At 47.2% G+C, this 24,394-nt stretch overlaps 1 protein-coding gene across 9 annotated transcripts in view; it reads right to left on the reverse strand.

Moving 5' to 3' along the window:
• DNAH1 (dynein axonemal heavy chain 1) overlaps positions 1–24,142 on the reverse strand; it is an 80,622-nt gene extending 56,480 nt beyond the window's left edge. For 4 of the 9 annotated variants that reach the window (XM_061396710.1, XM_061396707.1, XM_061396708.1 and 1 more), the window contains exons 1-8: positions 23,835–24,140; positions 20,050–20,420; positions 19,178–19,250; positions 16,814–16,988; positions 16,229–16,385; positions 15,205–15,337; positions 12,782–12,943; positions 11,957–12,209 (exon numbers count right to left, since the gene is read on the reverse strand). In XM_061396710.1, coding sequence (XP_061252694.1) covers positions 11,957–12,209; positions 12,782–12,943; positions 15,205–15,337; positions 16,229–16,385; positions 16,814–16,988; positions 19,178–19,250; positions 20,050–20,385 — 1,289 coding nt within the window. In that variant the 5' untranslated portion in view covers positions 20,386–20,420; positions 23,835–24,140. Of the gene's footprint in view, positions 1–11,956; positions 12,210–12,781; positions 12,944–15,204; positions 15,338–16,228; positions 16,386–16,813; positions 16,989–19,177; positions 19,251–20,049; positions 20,421–23,834 lie in introns of all 9 variants that reach the window. The other 5 variants (XM_061396711.1, XM_061396712.1, XM_061396709.1 and 2 more) reach the window with 3 other exon arrangements.
• Positions 24,143–24,394: the final 252 nt, after the last annotated feature.

Below are 24,394 nucleotides of genomic sequence, written 5' to 3' on the forward strand. Positions count from 1 at the left end.
ATTAGAGAAAAACATAGGTGGAACACTTGATGACATAAATCAAAGCATGACCCACCTCCTAGAGTAATGGAAATAAAAACAAAAGTAAAAAAGTGAGACCTGATTAAACGTAACAGCTTTTGCATGGCAAAGGAAACTATAAGCAAGATGAAAAGACAACCCTCAGAATAGGAGAAAATAAAAGCAAATGAAACAATAAGCAGCTCATACAACTCACTGCCAGAAAAACAAACAACCCAATCAAAAAGTGGGAAAAAGACCTAAACAGATATTTATCCAAAGAAGACACACAGATGGCTAACAAACACATGAAAAAATGCTCAACATTGCTCATTATTAGAGAAATGCAAATCAAAACCACAATGAGCTATCACCTCACACCAGTCAGAATGGCCATCATCAAAAAGTCTACAAACAGTAAATGCTGGAGAGGGTGTGGAGAAAAGGGAACGCTCTTGCACTGTTGGTGGGAATGTAAACTGATACAGCCATTATGGAAGATGGTATGGAGATTCCTTAAAAATCTATGAATAAAACTACCATATGACCCAGCAATCCCATTCCTAGGCATATACCCTGGAAACCAAAATTGAAAGAGACACATGTATCGCATTGTTCATTGCAGCACTATTTACAATAGCTAGAACATGGAAGCAACCTAGATGTCCATTGGCAGATGAATGGATAAAGAAGTTGTGGTACATATACACAATGGAATATTACTCAACCATAAAAAAGGAATGCATTTGAGTCAGTTCTGATGAGGTGGATGAACCTAGAACCTATTATACAGAGTGAAGTGAGTCATTAAAAGAAAGATAAATATCATATTCTAACGCACCTATACAGAATCTGGAAAAATGGTACTGAAGAATTTATTTACAGGGCAGCAATGGAGAAACAAACATCGAGAACCGACTTATAGACACGGGGAGAAGGGAGGAGAGGGTGAGATGTATGGAGAGAGTAACATGGAAACTTACTTTACCATGTGTAAAAGAGATAGCCAATGGGAATTTGCTGTATGGCTCAGGAAACTCAAACAGGGACTCTGTATCAACCTAGAGGGGTGGGATGGGGAGGCAGATGGGAGGGAGGTTCAAAAGGGAGGGGATATATGTATACCTATGGCTGATTCATGCTGAGGTTTGACAGAAAACAACAAAATTCTGTAAAACAATTATCCTTCAATAAAAAAATAAATTGAAAAGAAAGTTTTTTTTAAAAACAGGTTAATAAGAAGCAACATGATAGAGAGGAAGATAGGATGGAGTCTCTGATGAAAAGAAAACAATGGAACAGAACTAATATTTAAAACAACAATTCAAGAAAATTTTCCAGAAATAAAAGAATATCTGAATTTAAACATTTAAAAGGCCAATTGTGTACCTGGGAAAAAATATCCAGAATGATCAACTCTAAGATGTACCCTAGTAAAATGACTAAAGATGAAAAAAGTCTCCAAGGCCTCCAAGGAAAAAAAAAATCAAACAACTTACAAGTGAAGGGGATTTTGACATCAGATGTCTCAAAAAGAACATACAAAGCAAGACAAGAGAATAGCATTTTTAAAAGCAAGGAACAAAAGTATATGAACCAAGAATTTTATATCCAGTCAAGCTGTCATTCAAGTTTTAAATATGCAAGAACTCTAACACGATACCTTTGAGCCCTTTATAAGGAATCTTCCAGGAGCTTCAACCAGTCAAGAGACTGATGGGGTTCAGGACACACCACCCAAAAACATGGTACCTTGGCACAGAATGTTCTAAGCTGAAGGATCACAAAAACAGAAGGTGCAGGAAGGATTCTCTGACCTTCCCCTGAAGCAGGTCATAAGACCCTCAAGTGAGAGATAGCACCCCTTACCTGGAGGAAGGAGACATCCTTAGCTCCAGGATGGAGGAGGCCAAGAGCAACGGGAATGTACAGACCTTGTTAAGCTCCCCCCCGGGCGACTCAGTTCATATCCGTTTGTCCTATCACACTTCCTGAAACCTTCCATTCTTCATCAAACCCAGTATAAAAGCACTCAGGTTTAACCTCTTCGTCCTTATTTCCATATGAATGCTCCCATGTCACATAAAACTCAAACAAGCTTCCCTCTTGTTAATCTGTTTTCTGTCACTGACACCCAGCCAAGAACCTAGAAGGGTATAGGAAGGGAGAGGGTATCGCCTTTCCTGCAAGATGACAGGGGAAACTTCAGGAAAAGGGTTCATATACTTAATATAGTAGATTGAAGATGAACACAGAGAGATGAAAGTGGAAGAATATTATCTTAGAATACTAATTAGAAAAAGGCAACTTAAAATGGGAGGGAAAAGGGATGAGATAAGTAAAATAAGATCAAGTACTGTTGCATAGGAAATAGAAGGTTAGCAGACACATCAAAAACCGACAGACTGGAGAGGAGAAGGTTAAATAAGGAAGCAGGAAATTATGAGCACTGTAAAAGGATAAGCACAAAAGAAACCAGTAAAATAAAGGTACAAACTGTCCTAAATACCAAAAGAAAAATTTTAAGTAAAAGAACAAAGAAAACGCATTATGAGGAGAAAGAAACAGTATCATATTATAACACGCATAATAATTTTCATGTGAAACAACATGACAGAGATGAGATCAAACCTATCAGCTGTATCCATAGAAGTGAATGGGCTTAACTCACTTTTCACAAGGAAAAAGATTCTTAGTTTGACTCACAAAGTAAAACTCAACTATATGGTGAAAACAAGAGACCTACCTGCAACAAACTAATTCAGAAGGATTGAAAATAGAGGGAGGGGCAAAGATTATATCTATATACATATATTTAATGGAAACAACAGCAAAAAAAAAACCCCAGCAAGTTACAATTGTGATATCAAGCAAAGTAAAATTCAGGTCAAAAAGCGTTAGACCTGTTCAAGGATACTTTTAAATGCTAAAAATATCAATTTATAGTGATAATATAACACACTTCTCTCACTGCACAAGAGTAAGTGAAGATGCAGAAGATGTAAATAGTATAACCAATAAGGTAGATTTTTATGGAGTAGACGCATATATAAAACTTTTGTACCTTTATCATAGGAATACACCTCTTCTCAAGTGCAAGTGGAACATTCACAAACACTGATCACATACTGTCATACAGAAAATACCAGCAAGTTCTATATAGTAGAAATATTAAAAATAACACTCTCTGATCTCAATACAACAAAACTAGAAATTACTAACATTGTAGCAAGTAGTTTCCATATGGAAAAAAGTTAAAACCTTATATTAAACTCTATGATGAAATAGAAAACAAAAATCAAATTTTTGTAATTAAAAAAAAAGAACTACCACATATCAGAATCAGCAGACTACTGCATTTTTAAAGTTATCAGAAGAAAATTCATAGTCTTAAGCCCATTTATCAACAAGAATATAAATAAGTGAATTAAACACCCAGCACAAATACACACGTGCACACAGACTATGAATATAGCAAAACATAAGCCAAAAGGAAGGAAATAATAAAAACAAAAGTAGAATGATAAAGATGTAATAAAGTCAATCAAATTAATAATCCTAAATCCTATGTTTTTAAATTAACAATCCAAACAAATCACAAGTAACTTAATAAAGTAAAAAAGAGAACATAATTCTACAAAATAAGAGGTGACTAAGGAAGGCAATGTTAAAATGAAAAAGATTTTAAATCATATTGCATATTTCTATGCAAATATATATTAAAATCCAGACAATATGATAATTTTCTAGAGAAATAAAATATAACAAAATTGACTCCATTGGAAAAAAGAAAGCTTAAATAGACCAATTTCTGTAGAAAAATTAAGTTACAGAAAAACTAAAAAAACACCACGTCCAAATGGTTTATGAAAGGATGACCACATAGCCCCAATGCAATATAGATTGTTCCAGAGTACTGAAGGAAAATGTCAAAATTCTTTATATGAAGTAAGTATAACTTTGCTTCAAACCTGTTAAAGACAGTACAAAAAAAATTACAGACCAACATCACATATCAATGATAAACTTCTAAATAGCTTATTAACCAACAAAACCTAATACTACATTAAGAAATGATACACCATGGCTAAGTGAGATTTATTAAAGGATTGCAAGTTTGTTTCAATATTCAGTTTAGTTCAGTTGCTCAGTTGTGTCCAACTCAATATTAGGAAATCAATTAATATAATTCACCATAGGAATAGATCTAAGGAGACAAACATGATTATCTCCACTGGTATTTTAAAATGTATGACATTTTTAATACATTTAAATGTATTTAGAAATATATGACAAAAATTTAAGAAAATAGAAATCAACAGGTACATTATTAAGTAAACAAAACCCAAAAGCTAGCATTTTTCTTAATGGAGAAACACTAGAGGTATTTCCACTAATATTAGGAATAAGGTAATGATGCCTACTGTCTCCACTACTATCCAATATTGTTACTGGAGGAATTAGAGACTGCAGTTAGACAAGAGAAAGTAATTAGAAGACTGCATGCATGCTAAGTCGCTTCAGTTGTGTCCAACTCTTTGCGACCCTATGGACTGTAACGCTCCAGGCTCCTTTGTCCATGGGATTCTCCAGGCAAGAATACTGGAGTGGGTTGCCATGCCCTCCTCCAGGGTATCTGCCCAACACAGGGATCAAACCTGCATCTCCTGAGGCTCCTGCATTGTAGGCGGATTCTTTACCACTGAGCCACCGGGGAAGCCCAATCAGAAGAAGAATAGGAATATAATAAGTAAAACTATCTCTATTTCTAGATAGTGTGCACTTAGAAAGCCCTAGAGAATCAATGATAAACTCAAACAGTAAATGATTTCAGGAAGGTAACAGAATGTAAATTAGTACAAAGAAATCAATCAGTAGACATAATAGTAGAGAAAGCCTATTCATAACAACAAAGAAGATAAAATATTGTATTAACCAAAAAATTTATTTGGATTTTTCCATAACACTGTATGGAAAAATGCAAACCAAATTTTTTGGTCAATCCAATACTTAATGAGCAATATGCAAAACCTACATGAATAAAACTTCAAAGCACTCCTGAAAGACACAAAGGTGGACTTGAGTAAATGGACAAACATGCCTTGTTCTTGGATAGGTCAATTTAAGATCCCAAAGACATCAGCTATACCTAAAGTAATTGAAAAATATAATGCAATCCCAATAAAAATACCAAACATTTCCAAAACAGACCTAGAAAAGTTGATACTAAAGCTCACATGGAGAAATAAGCATAGCAATTCCCTATCAAAAACTCAACAACTTTTTTTGCAAAAACACAAAAATCCATCCTAAATTTCATGTGGAATCTCAAGGAACCCCCAAATAACCAAAACAAACTTGAAAAAGAAGAACAAAGTGGGAAGACACATTTTTCAATTTCAGAAATAATTACAAACCTACAGTAATCAAAATATGTGGTACTGGCATAAAGACAGACTGATAGACCACTGGAATAGAAAAGAGAGTCCGGAAATAAACCCTCACATAAATAACCAAATGATTTTCAACAAGGGTGCCAACATCATTCAATGGGGAAGACAGCCTTTTTAATACATTGTGCTGGGAAAACTGGATATTCACATGCAAAAGAATGAAGCTGGACCCTTACCTAAGACCATATACAAAATTTAACTCAAAATGGATCACAAATCTGAACATAAGAGCTAACACTGTAAGATTCTTAAAAGGACACATGGGAGAAAGGTTCATGACATTGGATTTGGTGATGATTTCCTTATACATGGTGCCAAAAGCATAACAATAAGGAAAAATTGACAAATTGGGCTTCACCAAAATGAAAACCTCTGTGTCCTAGTTACACAAAAGACACTATCAACAGAATAAAAAGGCAACCCATGGAATGGGAGAGAATATCTTCAAATCACATATCTGATAAGGGATTAATATCCAGAGTACATAAAGAACCAAAAATACAAGCAACGAATTTGAATACACATTTCTCCAAATAAGAATACACAAAACAGCCAATAGGCACATGAAAAGATGTTCAACATCACTAAGCATTGCTGCTGCTGCTGCTGCTAAGTCACTCCAGTCATGTCCGACTCTGTGTGACCCCATAGACAGCAGCCCACCAGGCTCCCCTGTCCCTGGGATTCTCCAGGCAAGAACACTGGAGTGGGTTGCCGTTTCCTTCTCCAGTGCATGAAAGTGAAAGGTGAAAGTCAAGTCCCTCAGTCGTGTTGACTCTTCTCGACCCCATGGACTGCAGCCCACCAGTCTCCTCCATCCATGGGATTTTCCAGGCAAGAGTACTGGAGTGGGGTGCCATTGCAGTAAGCATTAGGAAAATGCAAATAAAAATCACCCTGTAGAATGGCTACTATAAAGAAAAAAACCCAGAAAATAACAAGTGTCAGTGAGGATATGGAGAAATTTGAATCCCTTGTGCCCTGCTGCGGGAATGTAAAAAGGTGCAATTGCTATGGAAAACAGGATGGTGGTTTCTCAAAAAAAATAAAAACAGGGCTTTGCCAACACCACCGATGTCACCTGGAGCCACCCTGTACCACCCCACCATGGTGGTACCACATCCACCCTGTACCACATCCCATGGTGTGACCATGGAGCCACGCTGTACCATCCCACCATGGTCAACCCACAGTGTTCTTCAACATTCACTGTCAATGTGAGTCCTTGGCCATGCCTCCTTTGAGCTATATGCAGACAAAGTTCCAAAGACAGCAGAAAACTTTAGTATTCTGAGCACTGAGGAGAAAGGATTTTGGTTATCAAGGTCCCTACTGTCACAGCATTATTCCAGGATTTATGTTCCTGGGTGGTGACTTCATATCCTGTAGAGGCATGGGCAGCAAGTCAACTACAAGAAGAAATGTGATGCTTCCCTGGTGGCTCAGCGGTTAAAGCGTCTGCCTTCAATGCAGGATACCTGGGTTTGATCCCTGGGTCGGGAAGATCCCCTGGAGAAGGAAATGGGAACCCACTCCAGTATTCTTGCCTGGAGAATCCCACAGATGGAGAAGCCTGGTAGGCTACAGTCCACGGGGTCGCAAAGAGTCGGACATGATTGAGCCACTTCACTATACTATACAATCACCCTGAAGCAGTGGGTCCTAGCATCCTGTACATGGCAAATTCTGGACCCACATAAACCGGGCCATTTTTCATGTACACTACCAAGGTTGAGTGGTTGGGCTGCAAGCACGTGGTCTTTTGCAAGGTGAAGGAGGGCACCATTACTGTGAAAACCACAGAGTGCTTTGGGTTTGGCAAGCACCAGATTTGGCAAGAAGCTCAGAAGCAAGCTGCTGAGAAGCTCGCCATTGCTGCATGTGGATAGCTCTAATAAATTTGACTTGTATTTTATCTTAACCACGGACCATTCCTTTTCCCACCTGCTCATAATAGCCTATATTCTTTGTGCTCTCACTGCAGTTTTTTGGGTTTTATGTTTTCCTTATCCCCTCCAAGTGTCGCTGAATTACAGAGTCGAATTTATGATAATGAGACAAAAACTAAACAGCAACAAATAGAACTGCCAGATGATCTAGTAATTCCACTTTTGGAAAAGAAGTGGAGCTCCGCTTCTTCTCAGGAGAACAGAAAGTAGGGACATGAAGAGATCTTTGTGCACCCATGCTCACAGCAGAATTATTCCTAAGAGCCAAAAGGCAGGCGCAATCAAGTGTCCATCAACAGATGAACAGACAAAGAAAATGTGCTATATATGCACAACGGAATATTACTCAGCCTTAAAAAGGAAGGGAATTCTGGTGTGTGCTACAACATGGATGATACTAGAAGACATTATGTTAAATGAAAGGAGGAGTCACAAAAAGACAAGTAATGCACGATTCATATGAAGCACTTAGGAATTCAAATTCATAGAGACAGAAAGCAGAACGGTGGTTGCCAGGGGCTGGGTGAGAGGAGAAGGGGGTCTTATAGTTTAATGGGTGCAGAGCTTCACTGTGGGACAATGAACATCCTGTGGATGGATGGCAGTGATAACAGGATAATAATGTGCACACACTTAATGCCACTGAGAAATGCCACTTAGAAATGGTTAAAATGGTGAATTTTATATTATGTATATTTTCCCACTATTTAAAAAAATAACTCATTAAAACAAACAAACATGCAAGAATTGCCAGAAAAACACTGAAAGGGAAAAGCTATTAATACAAAGGGGGAATGGCCTGACAAGACATTAAAACACACTGTAAAATATCTATAATTAAAACTGTAGTACGAGTGTATGAATAGACACAGAACAATGGAATAGAACAGAAACTTCAGAAATAGACCAAAGTACACAAGGAAATTAGTGTATAAAGGTGGCCTCCCAAATCACCAGGTCAAAGATAGAGGTTTCAACAAATGTTGATGGGTGTTAAAAAATGTTTAATAAACACTAGTCATTTGGAAAAGGATAAAATTGGATCCATACCACACACCATTCATAAGGATGAATCAAGGATGTAAAAGGCAAAAGCATGAAGCCATACCAGTTCTAGAAGAAAACCTCAATATAGGGAAAGACTGTAACTATGATTCAAAATCCAGATGTAATAGAAGAAATGGCTAATAAAATTGTTTACATGTTTTTAAGTTATACTGCAAAAATTACCACGTGTTGTGCTGTGCTTAGTCGCTCAGTTGTGTCTGACTCTTTGAGACCCCAGGGACTGTAGCCCACCAGGCTTCTCTGTCCATGGGGATTCTCCAGGCAAGAACACTGGAGTGGGTTGCCATGCCTTCCTCCAGGGGGTCTTCCCAACCCAGGGATCGAATCCAGGTCTCCTGCATTGCAGGCAGATTCTTTTCCATCTGAGCCACCAGGAAGCCCCAAAATTACCATAAGCAAAGTTAATATACAACTGACAAACCAGGAGAAAATATTTACAACATGTATCACACAGCTAAAGAACTAATACCCCTAATATATAAAGAACTCTTAATATTAGAGGGAAAATACCGCAAAAACTAAAAGAAAAAAAAATGAGCATAAAATGTGGACAAGTCATAAAAAGATATAAAAATTGCCCTTAATCATATGAAAAGATTCAAAAGACATTCAGCCTTACTTGTACTACTTATAGACTTACCTTCCAGACTGGCAAAAAAATTTAATAGTATAATAAGCAGCTCACTCTTGACAAGGATGTGGGGAAACAGGTACTCTCACACATTGCTGGCGGGCATACAAAATCCTTATGGAGGAGAAGCTGGTGATCAGTAAGTACTTGTCTTTTTGCCTAGCAACTCCACTATGCAGGAGACCCAGGTTCAATCCCTGGTCAGGAAGATCCCCTGGAGAAGGGAATGGCAACCCCCTCCAGTACTCTTGGAGTGTGGGAGAATACTAAAGCTATACCTCCACCAGTATCAATATACACACGCACAAGATTATTTATTCATAACACTGTTTGTAATTGCAAAACGATGGAAAGTACCTAAATGCCTGCTAAGTCACTTCAGTCGTGTCCAACTCTGTTCGATCCCACAGACGGCAGCCCACCAGGCTCCCTTGTCCCTGGGATTCTCCAAGCAAGAACACTGGAGTGGGTTGCCATTTCCTTCTCCAATGCATGAAAGTGAAAAGTGAAAGTGAAGTCGCTCAGTCGTGTCCGACACTTAGCGACCCCATGGACTGCAGCCCACCAGGCTCCTCCGTCCATGGGATTTTCCAGGCAAGAGTACTGGAGTGGGGTGCCACTGCCTTCTCCGACCTAAATGCCTATGTATTAGCAAATGGTTGAATAAACCATGATACATGGTACATCCACACAACAGATGACCATGCAGCTGTAAAAAGAGAATGAACTGAAAAGGACTGATTCCCAGGATGCATCATAAGTGAAAAAGGCAAGATAAAAATGAGTATCTATGGTGTGCTACTCATCATGTAACAGGGGGGATAAGAACATGGGAAATAGATGGGGAAACAGTGGAAACAGTGTCAGACTTTATTTTTCTGGGCTCCAAAATCACTGCAGATGGTGACTGCAGCCATGAAATTAAAAGACGCTTACTCCTTGGAAGGAAAGTTATGACCAACCTAGATAGCATATTCAAAAGCAGAGACATTACCTTGCCAACAAAGGTCCATCTAGTCAAGGCTATGGTTTTTCTTGTGGTCATGTATGGATGTGAGAGTTGGACTGTGAAGAAGGCTGAGCACCGAAGAATTGATGCTTTTGAACTGTGGTGTTGGAGAAGACTCTTGAGAGTCCCTTGGACTACAAGGAGATCCAACCAGTCCATTCTGAAGGAGATCAGCCCTGGGATTTCTTTGGAAGGAATGATGCTAAAGCTGAAACTCCAATACTTTGTCCACCTCATGCGAAGAGTTGACTCATTGGAAAAGACTCTGATGCTGGGAGGGATTGGGGGCAAGAGGAGAAGGGGACGACAGAGGATGAGATGGCTGGATGGCATCACTGACTCAATGGACGTGAGTCTCAGTGAACTCCAGGAGTTGGTGATGGACAGGGAGGCCTGGAGTGCTGCGATTCATGGGGTCACAAAGAGTCGGACACAACTGAGCGACTGATCTCATCTGATCATTTGTGCAAAAAGAAATACAAGAAGGATAAACCAGAAACTACTGACCTTGGTAACCTATGGGTGACAACACAGTAGAAAAGATGAGAGATGTGGATAGAATGAGTGAGGGTGAAGAGTAACAAATCTCTGAGTATATATTTTTGAGTAATATATACTACTGACTATATTTTATATATGGGTATATATATTACATATAAAAAGAAATGCACACATACGTGTGTATATTTTCTATACATTCAATACATATGTATTACATAAAATGTAATATATGAGTCATTATTCTATAATATAATATACATATACTTAGATCATGCTTATATTCTATATATACACATATATGTATTTATTTATATTTATAAAATAAATGGACCAAGCTATAGTTCATTAAATGAATGAATCACACTCAGGAGGATGGGGAGAACTAAACCAAGTAACTTCTGAACCTAGCATTTGCACTGTATGCCCCCAGGCTAAACAGAAAAAAGAAAACTAAACAAATATCAAAGATTACTTATCAGAGTTTATCCTCCAAAGAGGACAGATTAGCAACTGAAATTACTTTCTGTGTATCCTAGGTCTGAGCAAATAAGTAAATACACTATGAAGAATAAAAGCCAATTTTCTTTTAGAAATAGAAATAAAAAAACAAGCACAAGTAAGAATGAGGCCTGTGGTTTGAAGTAAATGTGAAGGTATCAATATGAACTCATGATTTTTGACATTTCAATAGATAGATATATAATAATTAGACATATGTGTGGAGGCTATATGGAACATAATGTAATATAACACTATAATATGATAATGTAAAATAAATAATATGTATAGCTTAGGTCTATCTGCTAGGGCCTCAAAGCTTGATTTCTCAGGAGCAATGAGCACATCTTAATGCCAAAATTTTGTCTTCTAAATGCGATTCCCCACCAAGAGGAACCAGGGCCCGTTAGAGAAATAGTTGATTTCAGGGCTGGGTCTGGGAAAGTACAAGATGACCCTGGAAATTCTTGCTATGCCAGAAAGTAAAGACATGCTCAAAGAATAACAGAAACATTAACAAGAAGACACAGGAAGCAGCCTGAAGAGCTCCCACTGGGCAACTCTGAGCCAATTTCAGCATGAAAATTAAAAATGGTAGTAACAGATTATAACCCTTGGAATAAAATTAAGAATCCATGAGTCCATATTGATAATGAGAGACCTGGAGCTGAACAAGGCATTGGTCAGGGTCCAAGAAGTCCATAGTATAGTGGGCAAGACAGCCCCAAACAGATGAGCATGGGGAGAGTACCCCTCTCACATACAGGGCAGCACTAGCTCCCTACTGACAGCTCCCTGGAGGAGGTGCTGCTGGGTATGGGGTAGGGTCTGGGTGGGGAGGACTCACGCGGGCCCTTTGCGCATCCGAGGAGTGCTCATGGCCCACTGCTTGATCTTGTTCAGGCTCTGCTCGCTGACGAGCCGCTGGCCCTCAGAGGGCATGCAGTCCACGTACAGGTTGTACAGCAGCAGCGCCTCCGTGTTCTTGCGCAGGGCGTTGGCCTCGACCACACGTCGTGTGAACACACGTGGGTCCTCAGCACAGAAGAGGAGCTGGATCCTTGGCACCCAGTACTGACAGATCAGGAGGGGTGACCTTCCTGGGGATGGGTGGAGGGACAAAGGAACAGCCAGTGGGGCCCTCTGGGCAGGAGCACTAGATTCCGGCCTGGCTCTGCCACTGATGCACGGGGCTCTGAGCAAGTGACCCCATCCTATCGGTGAAAGGGGTATGACAATGCTCCCTGCACTGCCCACATCACAAGTTGGATCATGATTGGATATGAAAGTGCTTCGTTAAATGTGAAAAGCTGGGCATGGACAAGGGGTTTCAAAGGAGTGGGCTATTCAAGCGCCCATTCCTGGATGCCACAGCCAGGGCGGACATCACTCATTGATGGGCCTCGGGCTCCTTCTCAACATGACACTGAAAACACCATTGCCAGCTGCTCAGAGGTGACATATCAAATAACGACCAGCTGCCCTTCCTGGGGTCTCTGAGTGGTGGGTCCTCTGATTCTCACTGGTTGGGGGACAGACAGCCACAGGACAAGAGAGCAAGGGGGGATTCAGACCTCAGCTGGTTATGCCCTGGGCAGGGGCTGGCCTCAGTCACAGGCCAGGCCGGGCCTGAGCTGGGGGTCTGCCTGAGGCAGGGGCAGAGACCTCGTACCTTCAGGCGTGACCCCGCCATTCAGGATAGGCTTCCCCATCTCATCTCGCACTAAGCCATCCTCACTCGTCTTGTGCACTAGGTACAGCTTGTTCTCCTTGTCGTAGTCCAGGACACCGACACTGCACCACTCGTACTTCAGCTTCTGACTCTTGGGGTCCTCTGAAACAGGAGGGGAGTCTATCAGTGCTCCCGGCCATGGGGTGGAGTGAGGCTGCTGCATGTCGGCAGTGGGTGCTAGGAAAGGTCTCGGTGGTCACTGATCTGGCCTCTCTCCCGCCACACTGACTCCCTTTCTCTGGCTGCAGCAGAGTGGGGGCCCTGCCTCCTCCCAGCTGAGCTGGGCAGGAGGAGCCAGGAGGGCCAGGCCTCTCTGCTCTGGTCTCTGCATGGCTCCCTCAGGGCAGCGAGAGACACAGGCCAGCAGGGCTGGGACCGGGAGGCAGGAAAGCCCGAAGCAAACAGATTCGGTTGCAGATCTAGGTGTAAAGCTCACCATGTTCCAACTGGACCCTTTCGAGGCTGAGGGAAGTCCTGAGGCCTTATGTGGCAGCTGAGCCCCCAAGCCCCTCCATCAGAGCAGGGCAGGGCAGAAGATGACAGCTACCCTACAATGGCTTCAGAGTGGGCCTCGGGGTCTGTCTGGTCAGAATGCACCCATGCCCTGGCCTGAAATTTTTGACTCCTTTTGCTCACCTCCTGCCACTGCCCCCCTTCCTCATCCCTCTCCAGCCACACTGGACATCTGGCTACCCCTGATCTAGAGCTGGCTCCTGCCTCAGGGCCTCAGCGGCGGCTGCGCCCTCTATCTGCAACAGTCTTCGCCCACATCACCTCGATGCTGGCTTGTCCCCTGCTCAAGTGGCTTTTCCTTGGAGAAGCATCTCTGCCTAAAATAGCACCTTTTCCCCCGGCACTCTCTGACCCTGTCTGCATATCTCACAGAGCCTGAAGTCATACTGTGTACACATCCTCTCCAGGCTGGAATTCCGAGTAAATGCTCCCGCTGACCGATGCCAGGCAGGTGAGGACAGGTGTGATAAACCTCACTGGCTTTGGTTCTGTTTGGCTTTTCCCTTCTCGTCCTAATTAGTTCCCTTCCTGAAAATGCTGACCTGTTCTTGGTTCAACTTAGAGGAAAAGATGTCACGAGAAGCCCCCAGCAGAAAGCAGAGGCCCCTGGCAGAAAGGCTCCCGACCTGTCCCTCCCATTAGAGCCGCCACTGAGGGCCCGGGCCGTGTGAAGCGGAATCAGCAGAAGCACCTCGGGGAAGCCACTGCCTGGTGCATTTAAGGTTAATGCAGCCCCAAACTTTCCGCTTTTATCACCAAGAATCAGAGATCTGGGAACAATTGAGTTAAATTATTTTTGTAATTAAGTCCAAAGTAAAGGGATCATTCTGGGTTTCTTGTCTAGTTCAGAGAAATTGATTCCAGCATTAATGCGTTTTTAAATTGAAACGCAAACTTACAGCTTGCACAATGGACTTGCTGTGGGCCCCCTGGAGGTAGAGCAGTCTGAGAACCAGCGTGGCTCCTAGAGTCCTGTCTCCCATCTGGGCGCCGGCCCATTGGGCTCACTCCCCACTCCACGCATGGGGCAGAGAGCAGAGGCCCCCGCCCAGCACAAGGGGATGGCCACCTTCAATCTCAAGACCCGGACCTTCCTAGGATGCCTACATGGAGACTAGTCATGCAGGCCAGGGTGGGAACCATGGAAGGTCAGCCTGGCTCTGCTCTGGACAGCAGCGGACTGGAGAGAGCGTCCGAGGCTGCCAGGGCAGATCTGGGGCCAAAGGAGGGACAGACACAGACAAGTTTAAGGTTTGGCAAAAGTGTGCAACATTACTGTGGGGATGTGGGTGTCACAGCGATTGTGAATGGGTGACTGTCGACATGTGTGTTTGTGTGGTGAAAATGTGCGTATGACTGTGTACGTGTGTGTGAGAGATGGTGGGTGAGTGTGACAGTGGGCTTATGAATGTGTGTGTTTGAAAGCAAGTATATGAGTGTGTCATAGTGTGTGTGCTGTCCATGCAGAGGTGAAAGCCAAGAGGCCACAGATACAGGTGGGGCAGAGGAGTTTCTGGGTGATAGAGTGGAATTGTGCCCCTTATACACACTTGAACATGTCTAATAAGCCTGCCTATTTTTCATTACCAATAAATCGAAGACTTTTCTTTAAGACACAGCTGTTCCCTCCCCAGCCCACCAATCCATGGCATCCCTGGCCCCTGCCTTTCCTCCTGTGGGGCCAGCCCTCTGGCCTGTATCCTAGCTGGGAGGGAGGCCTCAAAATGTGGGGCCACCGCCTCCCACGGTTGAGGCTCAGGACAGCCAAGGAGTCCGTGGCTGGGTTGCTGCCAGAACAGCATGGTGCAGACCAAGATCCTGTCCTCCGTGCTCCCGCTGGCCCTGCTCACCGTGCCCCAGGAAGTCATCGGTAGGCAGGAGGGCTTTGCCAGGGACAGGTTTCCTGTTCTCAGACCCTGGCTCCAAGCCCATGTTGATCCACTCAGTGGGAGTCCGGCAGTCAAACTCCTCATTGTCAAACACCTAGGAGGAAATAGCAGGTGCTGGGCAGAGGCAGCTCATCCTGGCGGCCCCTGTGGGCTGAGCATGTGAGGCTAGAGGTGCCCGGTAGCCTCCTCCCTGGATGCAGATGCACGTCTGGGGACCAGGGGCCCGAGTGCCCCCTCTGCTGCTCACAGGGCTCCGTGAAACCCTGTCCAAACAAGCTACCCTGAGGTTCAGGCAGAGGGGTGACTGGGGACTCAGAGCAGGCCCTCTCTTCCACTGGCCAGGACCACCCAGCTCAGGATCAGTGGAAGAGGCGGTCCTTGGATTTTCCTGAGCGCCCACCCTGACTCGGAAATGATGGCAATTCAGGTTGTCAGGAGGGTAATGTGCATCGAGATTCCACTCTGTCTCCCCAGACGCACTGCCAGGCAAGAGACAGTCAGGGCCATGGAGAGAAGGGCAGGGAGGTGGGTGAAAACCAGAGCAGGCTATGCTCTCTCTTTCTCCTCCCTGGACTCCATTTCCCCACAGAACTCCAAAGAGGCTACACAGTTGCCCTCCTCTACTCCAGCTCTCTCCAGCCCAGTGACCCCAGACGCAGTGGTCAAAGGGAGCTAAACGCTACTCCACAGTCCCTCTGGGCTGCTTCTTGACGCCTGAGGAGGGGGTGGGGCCAGAACTCATGCACAAAGGCTTCCCCAGTCTCCCAGAGAAGCAGCAGAGAATCAGCATCCCATGGGTGCTGGGTAACCCCCCGCCACCATGCCCCAGCCTAGGATGTTGAAACTCCCCCTGCGGAGCAGATGTCCTGTTTGACATACAAGTGCTTGTCATTGCCAGGGGATCCCCCTTTTGAATTTGACCCCTCTGCTCAGGTCTTGCACCCCCATCTCCTGACCATCAACTCTCCGTGGACGCTGGACTCACCTTCAGTGGGAGATAGATGGGGAAGAGCGGGTCGTGACCCTGCTCAATAGTCTGGGGGTTGTGGGGGTCTGGGTGCCTGGGCATGAGCTTGTCGGAGTCAATGCCCTCGTTGGCCAGCAGCTGCTCGATGTCCAGGCTCAGGTAGAGCTGCTTCCTCCTGCCCGAGGGAGACAGAGGGAGCTCATGACATCTCAGCTCAGGTGAGTCGCCCCCTCGGGTGTCAGCAAGGGCCCATGGAGTTGAGGCAGTAAAAGTGGGGCTCAGGGACCCCTCCAGGGCCCTATGCTCTCTGGAACCCATGAGGAAGTGGTGTGATGGCTGGAGCCTCTCTCCAGGGCCCCAAATACCCTTGCATCCTGGCTGCAGTCCCACCACATTGACTTAAGAGCCACCCTCCTTGATTTCACAGCAAGGAAAGCAACGTGTTTCCACTAAGAAACCAAAGGGCTAGAAGAGCTGATTGGAACACTTGCAACACAGACCCATCTAGGTAACCTCTGCCATGAGGATGGTCACCTAGCTGCCTACCATCCGTCACCCCTTTCGGTGGGCAGATGCCACCTCCCACCGCCGACCCAGCCATACCTCTCGATCTCAATCTTGCGGGGGCACTGGCCCGGCAGCACCATGTAGGGCACCTGTACTTTGGGCTCGTAGGCCTGCAGCGGGAAGTCAGTCTGGGTGAGCAGCTTGGTGGTGGACCCGATGCGCTCGCGCTCCAGGCGCTCCTCAAAGTCCTCAGAAACCTCAAAGGTTCTGACTGCGGGCAGGGGCAGGGGTGGGGACTCAGGCTGGGGCCCGACACCCCCAGCACCATGCTGGGCAGGGAGCAGGCATGTGGCTTTGGGGCAGGGGGAGTTCAGAGTGGGCCTGAGGCAGGGAGAGGCCAGATGTACACTGGGAGCCCCGGGGGATCCTGAGCCTGGAGGATAAGGGGCTCTGGCAGGCCTGTTTTGGGTCGTGCTCTCCCTGCCCAGAGCCAGTCTCCTCGATCGTTCTCCTCCATGCTGCCCATGACCCTGCTGCCAGTGGCTTTTGCTCAAGCCAGGTGCTGAATCAAACTACTTGCCAGGATTACAGCTGGATAGGAAGGTGAAGTGGTAGCTCCCTGCATGTCTGCATGGGTTCCTGCCATCCCCACCCCGCAGGCCCTGCCAAGCATCTCGGGGTATGAATGCCATGCATTCACTGGGACCGCTTCCAGACATAAGGCATCCTCGACACTGTAGGAGAGGGTAGCACCACCACCCTGCCCCCACGGGGTCCCCAAGTCACAAAATGGCCATCCCTCCTCAGACAGGCTTCCGTTCCAGTTCTGAGGGCAGGGGCACTGGGGAGAGAGACCAACTGGTAGGGTGACATTTCAGTTTCCCGGGACTCAAGATGTTAAGTGGGAAGGAGAGTCTCAGGCAAGCCAGAGAGGTGGGGAGGGGGTGTGGAAAAAAGCTTCGGGGGATGAGCCACCTTTCCCAGGGCCGGGTGGAGGGGGACCTTTGGACTGCTTAGTGATGGCCCCCAACCACTCTCCTGCGAGGTCCTAGGAACCCCCTGCCTGGGCCTCACATCTCTGGGGTCAAGACATAGCCACATGGCAAGAGGGTCCACCTTGGGTGTACCCACTCTACAGGCTTACGGAAGCTTCCAGAGGCTGAGCAGGGGCCATCCCCCTGCAGCGAAGTTAGCTCTTTTATCAGAGCTGTTGGGTTCTGAGGGAACCCAACGCTATCAAAAAGCCCTGGACCAGGGGTAGTTTTCAGATTCCTAATCATCTGCTCTTGAGCCTGTGGGTCCATAACACACTCCACCCCAAAAATCCTGAGCTTCTGGGCCTGGCCCTGCCCCTGCAGGCCCAGAGCCCTAGGCATCTTCCCAGGCCTCCACAGCCTCCACAAAGCCTTCTGCCAAGAGCCCTGACTGCCACCACTCTCTGACCCTTCTGGGCTGCTCTTCCTCATGTGGGTGGGGACACAAAGCTGCTGACCAACCCTTCTCCCATCCCTGCCCCTGCTATGGATGGTGGGAGCACCATTCCCAGTCCCCCACAGCCCTTGATCTGTGGTCTGTAACCATTCTCTAGGCCACAGATACTTGTAAAACTGCTGACCGCAGTAGGCTGCGTCCTCACATCACTGCACAGAGGCACATACATGTGATGTTTCCTCTGCCACTTCTGGGGAGTCACAGACCACCACCCCCGCAAGAGGCCTGTGGGTCCCAAGAAGGCGAGTCTGGACAGTGCCAGCACACAGCCAGGCCTCTCCTAGGGGTAGAGAGGAAGGGCAGACAGCCGGGACCATGGAGGACCTGGGCCTGATCAAAGGGAGTGTCCTGCCTGCTGGCCAGTCAGGAGGGTCCCCCCCAATTCCTCACTGCCTTTCAGGGCCCCTCCCTGCTCACTGCCTCTCTTGGAGCCACCCTCTGCTCCCTTCTGCCACTGGGGGCTGCCCCGCACCCTGCAGGCCTGTCTCAGACCTTACAAAACTCATCATGGAGCCTGAGAGGAGCATCCTTCTTCCCCTCCCCAGCAGTGACCTCCCCGGCACCTTCCTTCTCCAAGCCCTGTTTCCGGTACTGTGGCCTGAGCTGGAGAACAGCTCAGACACAGTCCTGAACTCCTCCAAGCCTGTGTTCCAGGGGAGGCAAGAAATATACCTGTCAATTTCCCACTGGCCCTATCCAGGCTGAGAGAAATGAGGCTCCAGACCTCAGCAGCCCCAGTACACCTGGGCACCCTTGCCATATACAGCTTTGCCGAGAGTAATGACTAAGCAACTGTGCTTCACTGAGCACTCACCACGAGCGGGGCCCTTGCAAAGCACCTTGTGTCTTATTATCCCCATTTTACCAGTGGAGGAAATTGAGACCCTCAGCCAAGAGCAGACAATCTCCCTCAGGCCAGAGGCACTGCTTTTGAAGGCACCCACCCACAGAGCCTCGCTGGGCACTGACCTTCTGGGGTGAACTTGTCAAGGTCGGCCTGCCACAGGAGGTCCAGGTTTGTGCAGGGGCCATGGCACACTTCCTGAAACCAAACCCCACAGCCTTGAGGGAGCGTAAACATCCTGAGGACAGGCAGGATCTGGAAGGACGCCCAAGGCCAAGTATCTTCCCTGAGTCCACTAAGCTGCACTCCAGGCGCACAGGGACAGGGATGGGAAAGAATCAACGGAGAGGAATTTGCACAATTCCTCATTCAGAGGCCAAAGTGGGTGACAAGCAATGGACACCTGGGACACCCTGGCCCAACCCCGCTCTGGTCATGCACAGGCCCCTCCTCTCTCTGAGAACAGTCCTGGCGTGTGTCCAGGGGCTGGGCCACAAGACAGAGGTCCTCTGCCTAAAAGCATCCTAAGGCTGTGCGGGACCCACGGGGCTCTTTTCACCCTTCCCTAGTTATATCCCTTCCCTTCTCTGTCCTCCCCCGCCCTCCATCTCTCTACTCCTCTACATGGGCCGTGGCCTGTCAGGGACCTCCAATCTTTGTACCTTCTGTTCCCCCTGCCTGGAACACCCTCCAGACCCCATCCTACCCAGCAAATTCATACCTATCTTGTAGATCTAAGCGGTACATGACCCCCTCCCCAGCCAGAGTTGGGGGCAGGAGTGGGGAAATACTTCCCCACCAACCCACTGCCCCATGACACTGGGTATATGGATGACAATCCTCGTGTGCTGTTACCAGGGATGGATGGGCAGATGGGTGGGTGGGCAGAAAACTGCTAAACTGATAGGCGCCTGGATGGATGGATGAAAGGAAGAAAGGGCAAATGAAACCCACAAGGAAGGTTCAGGCTTGGTAAGGGCACGGCTGCCACACTCACCCCAAGTTTATCCAAGCTTCCGGGGCTGAGGATGTCAGAGTAGAATCCGCGCTGCTTCATCAGGGGGTACTTCTTGTCAGAGCCTGTCAGGGGCAACTTCCGGGGCTGCCCCAAGTCTGAGGGCATGGGTGGGGTCACGGACAGAGGTAAAGGTGGGGTCTTAGGGTCAGGGCTTGGAGGAAGTTTCTGTGACCCAGAATCTGGTCCCTGAAGAATCCTCCCCGGGTCACGCTCCAGGTCTTTCAGATTACACTCAGGGCCCGCAGAGGTCCATCTGCACTCTTGGCCCTGAGAGGCCCTTCCTGGGCTGTGGCCTTCTCTGTTAGGTTGCTCCATGCTGCTTTCTCAGGGTGATGTCCCAGCCAGAGTTCCTAGGACAAGATACTGATGTCCACTGGGCCCTGGTCAGCCTCAGCTCAGCTCCCAGGGCCACCAGAGTACAGGGATGTCTAGTCGGCCACCCCACAACATGCCCCAGCCCCAGGCATGGAGAAGAGAGAGGGGAGTACTCTCCTAACCTGAATATTACTCAGCCACAAAAAAAAAAAAAATGCCATTTATAGAAACATGGATAGACCTAGAGATTATCATACTAAGTGATGTAAGTCAGACAGAGAAAGACAAGTACCATGTGATATCACTTATATGTGGAACCTAAAACATGGCACAGATGAACCTATCTATGAAACGGAAACAGACTCACAAACATAACGATCCGACTTGTGGTTGCCAGGGGTGGGGCGTAGGGGTGGAGGGAGAAGGTTGGACTGGGGGTTTGGGGTTGGCAGATGCAGACTACTGCCTACAGGATAAACGGACAATAAGGTAATCCTGTACAGCACAGGGAACTAGATCCAATCCCCTGGAAAAGTGAATGAAGGTTGCTCAGTCGTGTCCGACTCCTTGCGACCCCGTGGACTATACAGTCCATGGAATTCTCCAGGTCAGAATACTGGAGTGGGTAGCCTTTCCCATCTCCAGGGGATCTTCCCAACCCAAGGATTGAACCCAGGTCTCCTGCATTGCAGGCAGATTCTTTACCAGCTGAGCCACAAGGGAACCACAAGAATACCGGAGTGGGTAGCCTATCTCTTCTCCAGTGGATCCAATCCCTTAGGATAAACCATAACGGAAAAGAGTATTTTTTTAAATGGCTATATGTATAGAAGTATAAGCCATTTTTTTAAATGGCTATATGTATATGAGTCACTTGGCTGTACAGCAGAGATTGGCACAACATTGTAAACAAACTATACTCAGTAAAAAACTTTTTAAAAAAAAAAGGCAGTCAGTCTACAATTATCTCAATAGAAATGTCAATTTAAAGGAGGGCATCTCAACAAAAAGAAACAGAGGCCTGGCCCAAATAAGGCCCCCTCCCACTGCCCAGTCCCATTTCCCACCCGCTGCCCACAGGAGCGGTGGGACAGGCCTCTCTTTCAGCGGCGTGTTTGGTGCTCCGTTATCTCCATTTTAGCCTGGTGGGACTGGCCGGTGCAGGCCACTATCAGTTCACGGCAGGGGAATCTTGCCTGGCCTGACCCGAAGGGTGGGGCAGGCAGCCAGACTGTCTGGGGCAAGGCTACCCAGCAGTGTCAAAGCATCCTGTGGCTGCTGGAGTCTGCTTCTAAGAAGGGGGTGGTGAGTTGGCAAGACCACTTGAAGGCACAGGAAGCACAGATGGTGCTCTGGCAGCAAGCCCTACACTGCAAGGCCAAAGGCCAATCAGCTTTTCACCAGTCAAGCATGTCCCACCAGAACTCTGCTCCCTGAATCTACTCCCTGGTGGCCAGCCGTCTCCCGGCGCAGGTGCTGAAAATGACACTGAATCTGGCCCACCTGTCTGACTGTCGCCAGCCCTTCCCAGAGCATCTTGAAGACAAAGGACCCACTGGCCCCATCATGGCTGCAAATCCACAGGTATCTGCTTCATCTTTTAACAAAATCACCAGACAGAAAGAACATGCCTTCGAGAGGCTAGGTCAAAGCCCCACACAAAGGCATTCCATTCCCTGGTCTCCCTGGTTCTCAGATAGGCTTGACCATGCGTGGCTGTTTCCTGGTGTGTTACAAGACTGACGGACTTAACAGGTGCAGAAGCGTCCAGGAAGCTGCAGTGTTGCTGGGGGCAAAAGGAGCCGGTGACGAGTGCACATGCTGCCCCTGGGGGCCTTTTCCCTCTGAACAGGTTGGCAGTGGGGCGTGCATTCAGGCATGTCCCAAGACGGAAGATGGGAGAGAGGTGCAGACTCAGAATCCTGTTTCCCCTCCATCCCTCAGCCCCACACAGGATCAACGGATCCCTTCCAACCTCACCCAGCTCTGGACACCTAGACTTCACCAGTGTGCACAGATCAGTGACCAACAGGCAGGCAGGCAGACAGAAAGACCTCTGCCTCCTGTCACAGCCTCACAGGTGACAGCAGCCTGCACACGGGAATGGGTGTGGCTGGTAAGAGAGAGGACATGGTCTCCAGCAAGGCCTCTGCTGTGCACCCTCTCATTTGTGTGAGGGAACTGGCCGGTAGGAGGGCGAGGTGGCCCTGGAAGGTGCAGCGCTGGGAATGGTGACTGGCACTGGGAGTTTAGATGGAGTTCACACATTATCTTGTTTAAATCTCTGAGGTAGGAACTGAGACTATTCTCAATTCTTAGAGATTCAGAGGTGGGAAAAACGAGGCTCAGGAAGGGTAAGTGACCTGCTCAAAAGGCACTACTGGAATGTGAACACAAGTTACTGTTTCTCCAGGAAGATTACCTGGGAGCCCCGCTGGTGTGAGTCAGAGGAGGCTTCGGGTTGGATTCACAGACATTCAGCCCTGTGTGACCTGACCACTTGCCGGGCACTTGGCTAGATGGACATAGATGAACAAGGGACAGCTACTACCAGAATCACCAATCCACAAACAAGGAAACTAAGGTCCATAGAAGTTAAGAAACTCGGAAAAGGCACACAGCCAAGAAGTGGCAGAACCATAATAGAAACTGAGGTCCCCGCCTCTGGCCAGCCTAAAGATCCTTGTCCTTGGCGTCACAACAGTGGTTCTCAAACCATGTGCCAAGGAGCCCTGAGGTTGAGCAAGGTGAGTGCCTAAGCACGAGGGCTTCGGAGCCACCCACTGCTGAGCCACCCAACAAGGACCCTGCGCCTGCGCCTTTATCTGTTTTACATATTAGGGTTCCGCTCAAGCTCAAATGCAACAATTTTCAAGTAGCATTCATCTCTGGAACCTCAACACCTAGCAAGGGACTAGCACAGGCTTGACACACGGCAGGTGCCTAGAAAGCATTTGGTGACTAATTGCACGAACGACTGAATGAATGGGGAAAGTAAGGGAGGAAGTTGATCCTGTAAGCCCTGTGAGACAGCTGCAGCAGTACTCTGCCGATTTACGGATGAGACACTGAAGACTAAGAGGACTGGGCAGTGGTCAGGCTCAGGAGAGGGGCTGCATGGCCGCTGAGGACCAGAGACCTGGCTCTTTTCCTCATGGGAAAGGAGAAGGAGGGGGCTATGCTCTCAGCATGGGGTGGAGCAAAAACATAAAAATTTTAAAAGTGGTCTCGTCAGTATGGAACTTATCTACAAGATTGTTTAAAAGCGTGCCCCACTCCCTTGCCACTGACCAAAGACAAGAAACCGCTTGTGGGCTCGTCGGCAGGGATGTGAATCCTGAGCCAGGAGGGCGTCCTCTTTGGTGTACACTTGCCCCCCGCGCCTTATTGAGGTCCCCCTGCAGGTGTTGGCCCTGCGATCCCCCAGGCCCACCGACCTACCGACCTACCGGCTCCACCGCAAACGGTGTGGGGTCCGGCTGCCCGTCTCTATGGAGAGACGCTGGGTCCGTTGCTAAGGGGCGGGACCATCCGGGAAGGCTGGCGGGAGCTTCCGTCAGTAAACCTCCGTAGGTCTGCACTGGTGTACCCTACACAACGCCGGACTTGGTTCCTCCCGCCCAGGCTCGCGCAGCTCGTCCACCCTGGACTGGTCTACCTCCGGGCGGCTGGATGGGGGTCGTCGGGAAAGCATCAGCCGTCTAGGCTCTCAAATCCAGCCTCCATTATCCATCTCCCCTCCCAGACTTTTCTAGAGAAAGAGACAAAATGTGCAAAAGCTGTTTTCAAAGTGTGAACAACAACTCTAAAGGGTCCACTCTGAATCCTGGTTAAAAAAAGAAAACCCAAGTTATATAAATAACACGGGAAGAATAACTGGGGAAATTTACAAACTGAAGTTTGTATGTAAGGCACAGATGTCAGAAAGATGGTCAGTTCACTGTGGGAAAGGGTCGTTTCTGGACCCCCACATCACCCAAGACTCAGTTTAAACACACACACACATACA

The sequence above is a fragment of the Bos javanicus genome, chromosome 22, assembly GCF_032452875.1.
Source record: "Bos javanicus breed banteng chromosome 22, ARS-OSU_banteng_1.0, whole genome shotgun sequence".
NCBI classification, from domain to species: Eukaryota; Metazoa; Chordata; class Mammalia; order Artiodactyla; family Bovidae; genus Bos; species Bos javanicus.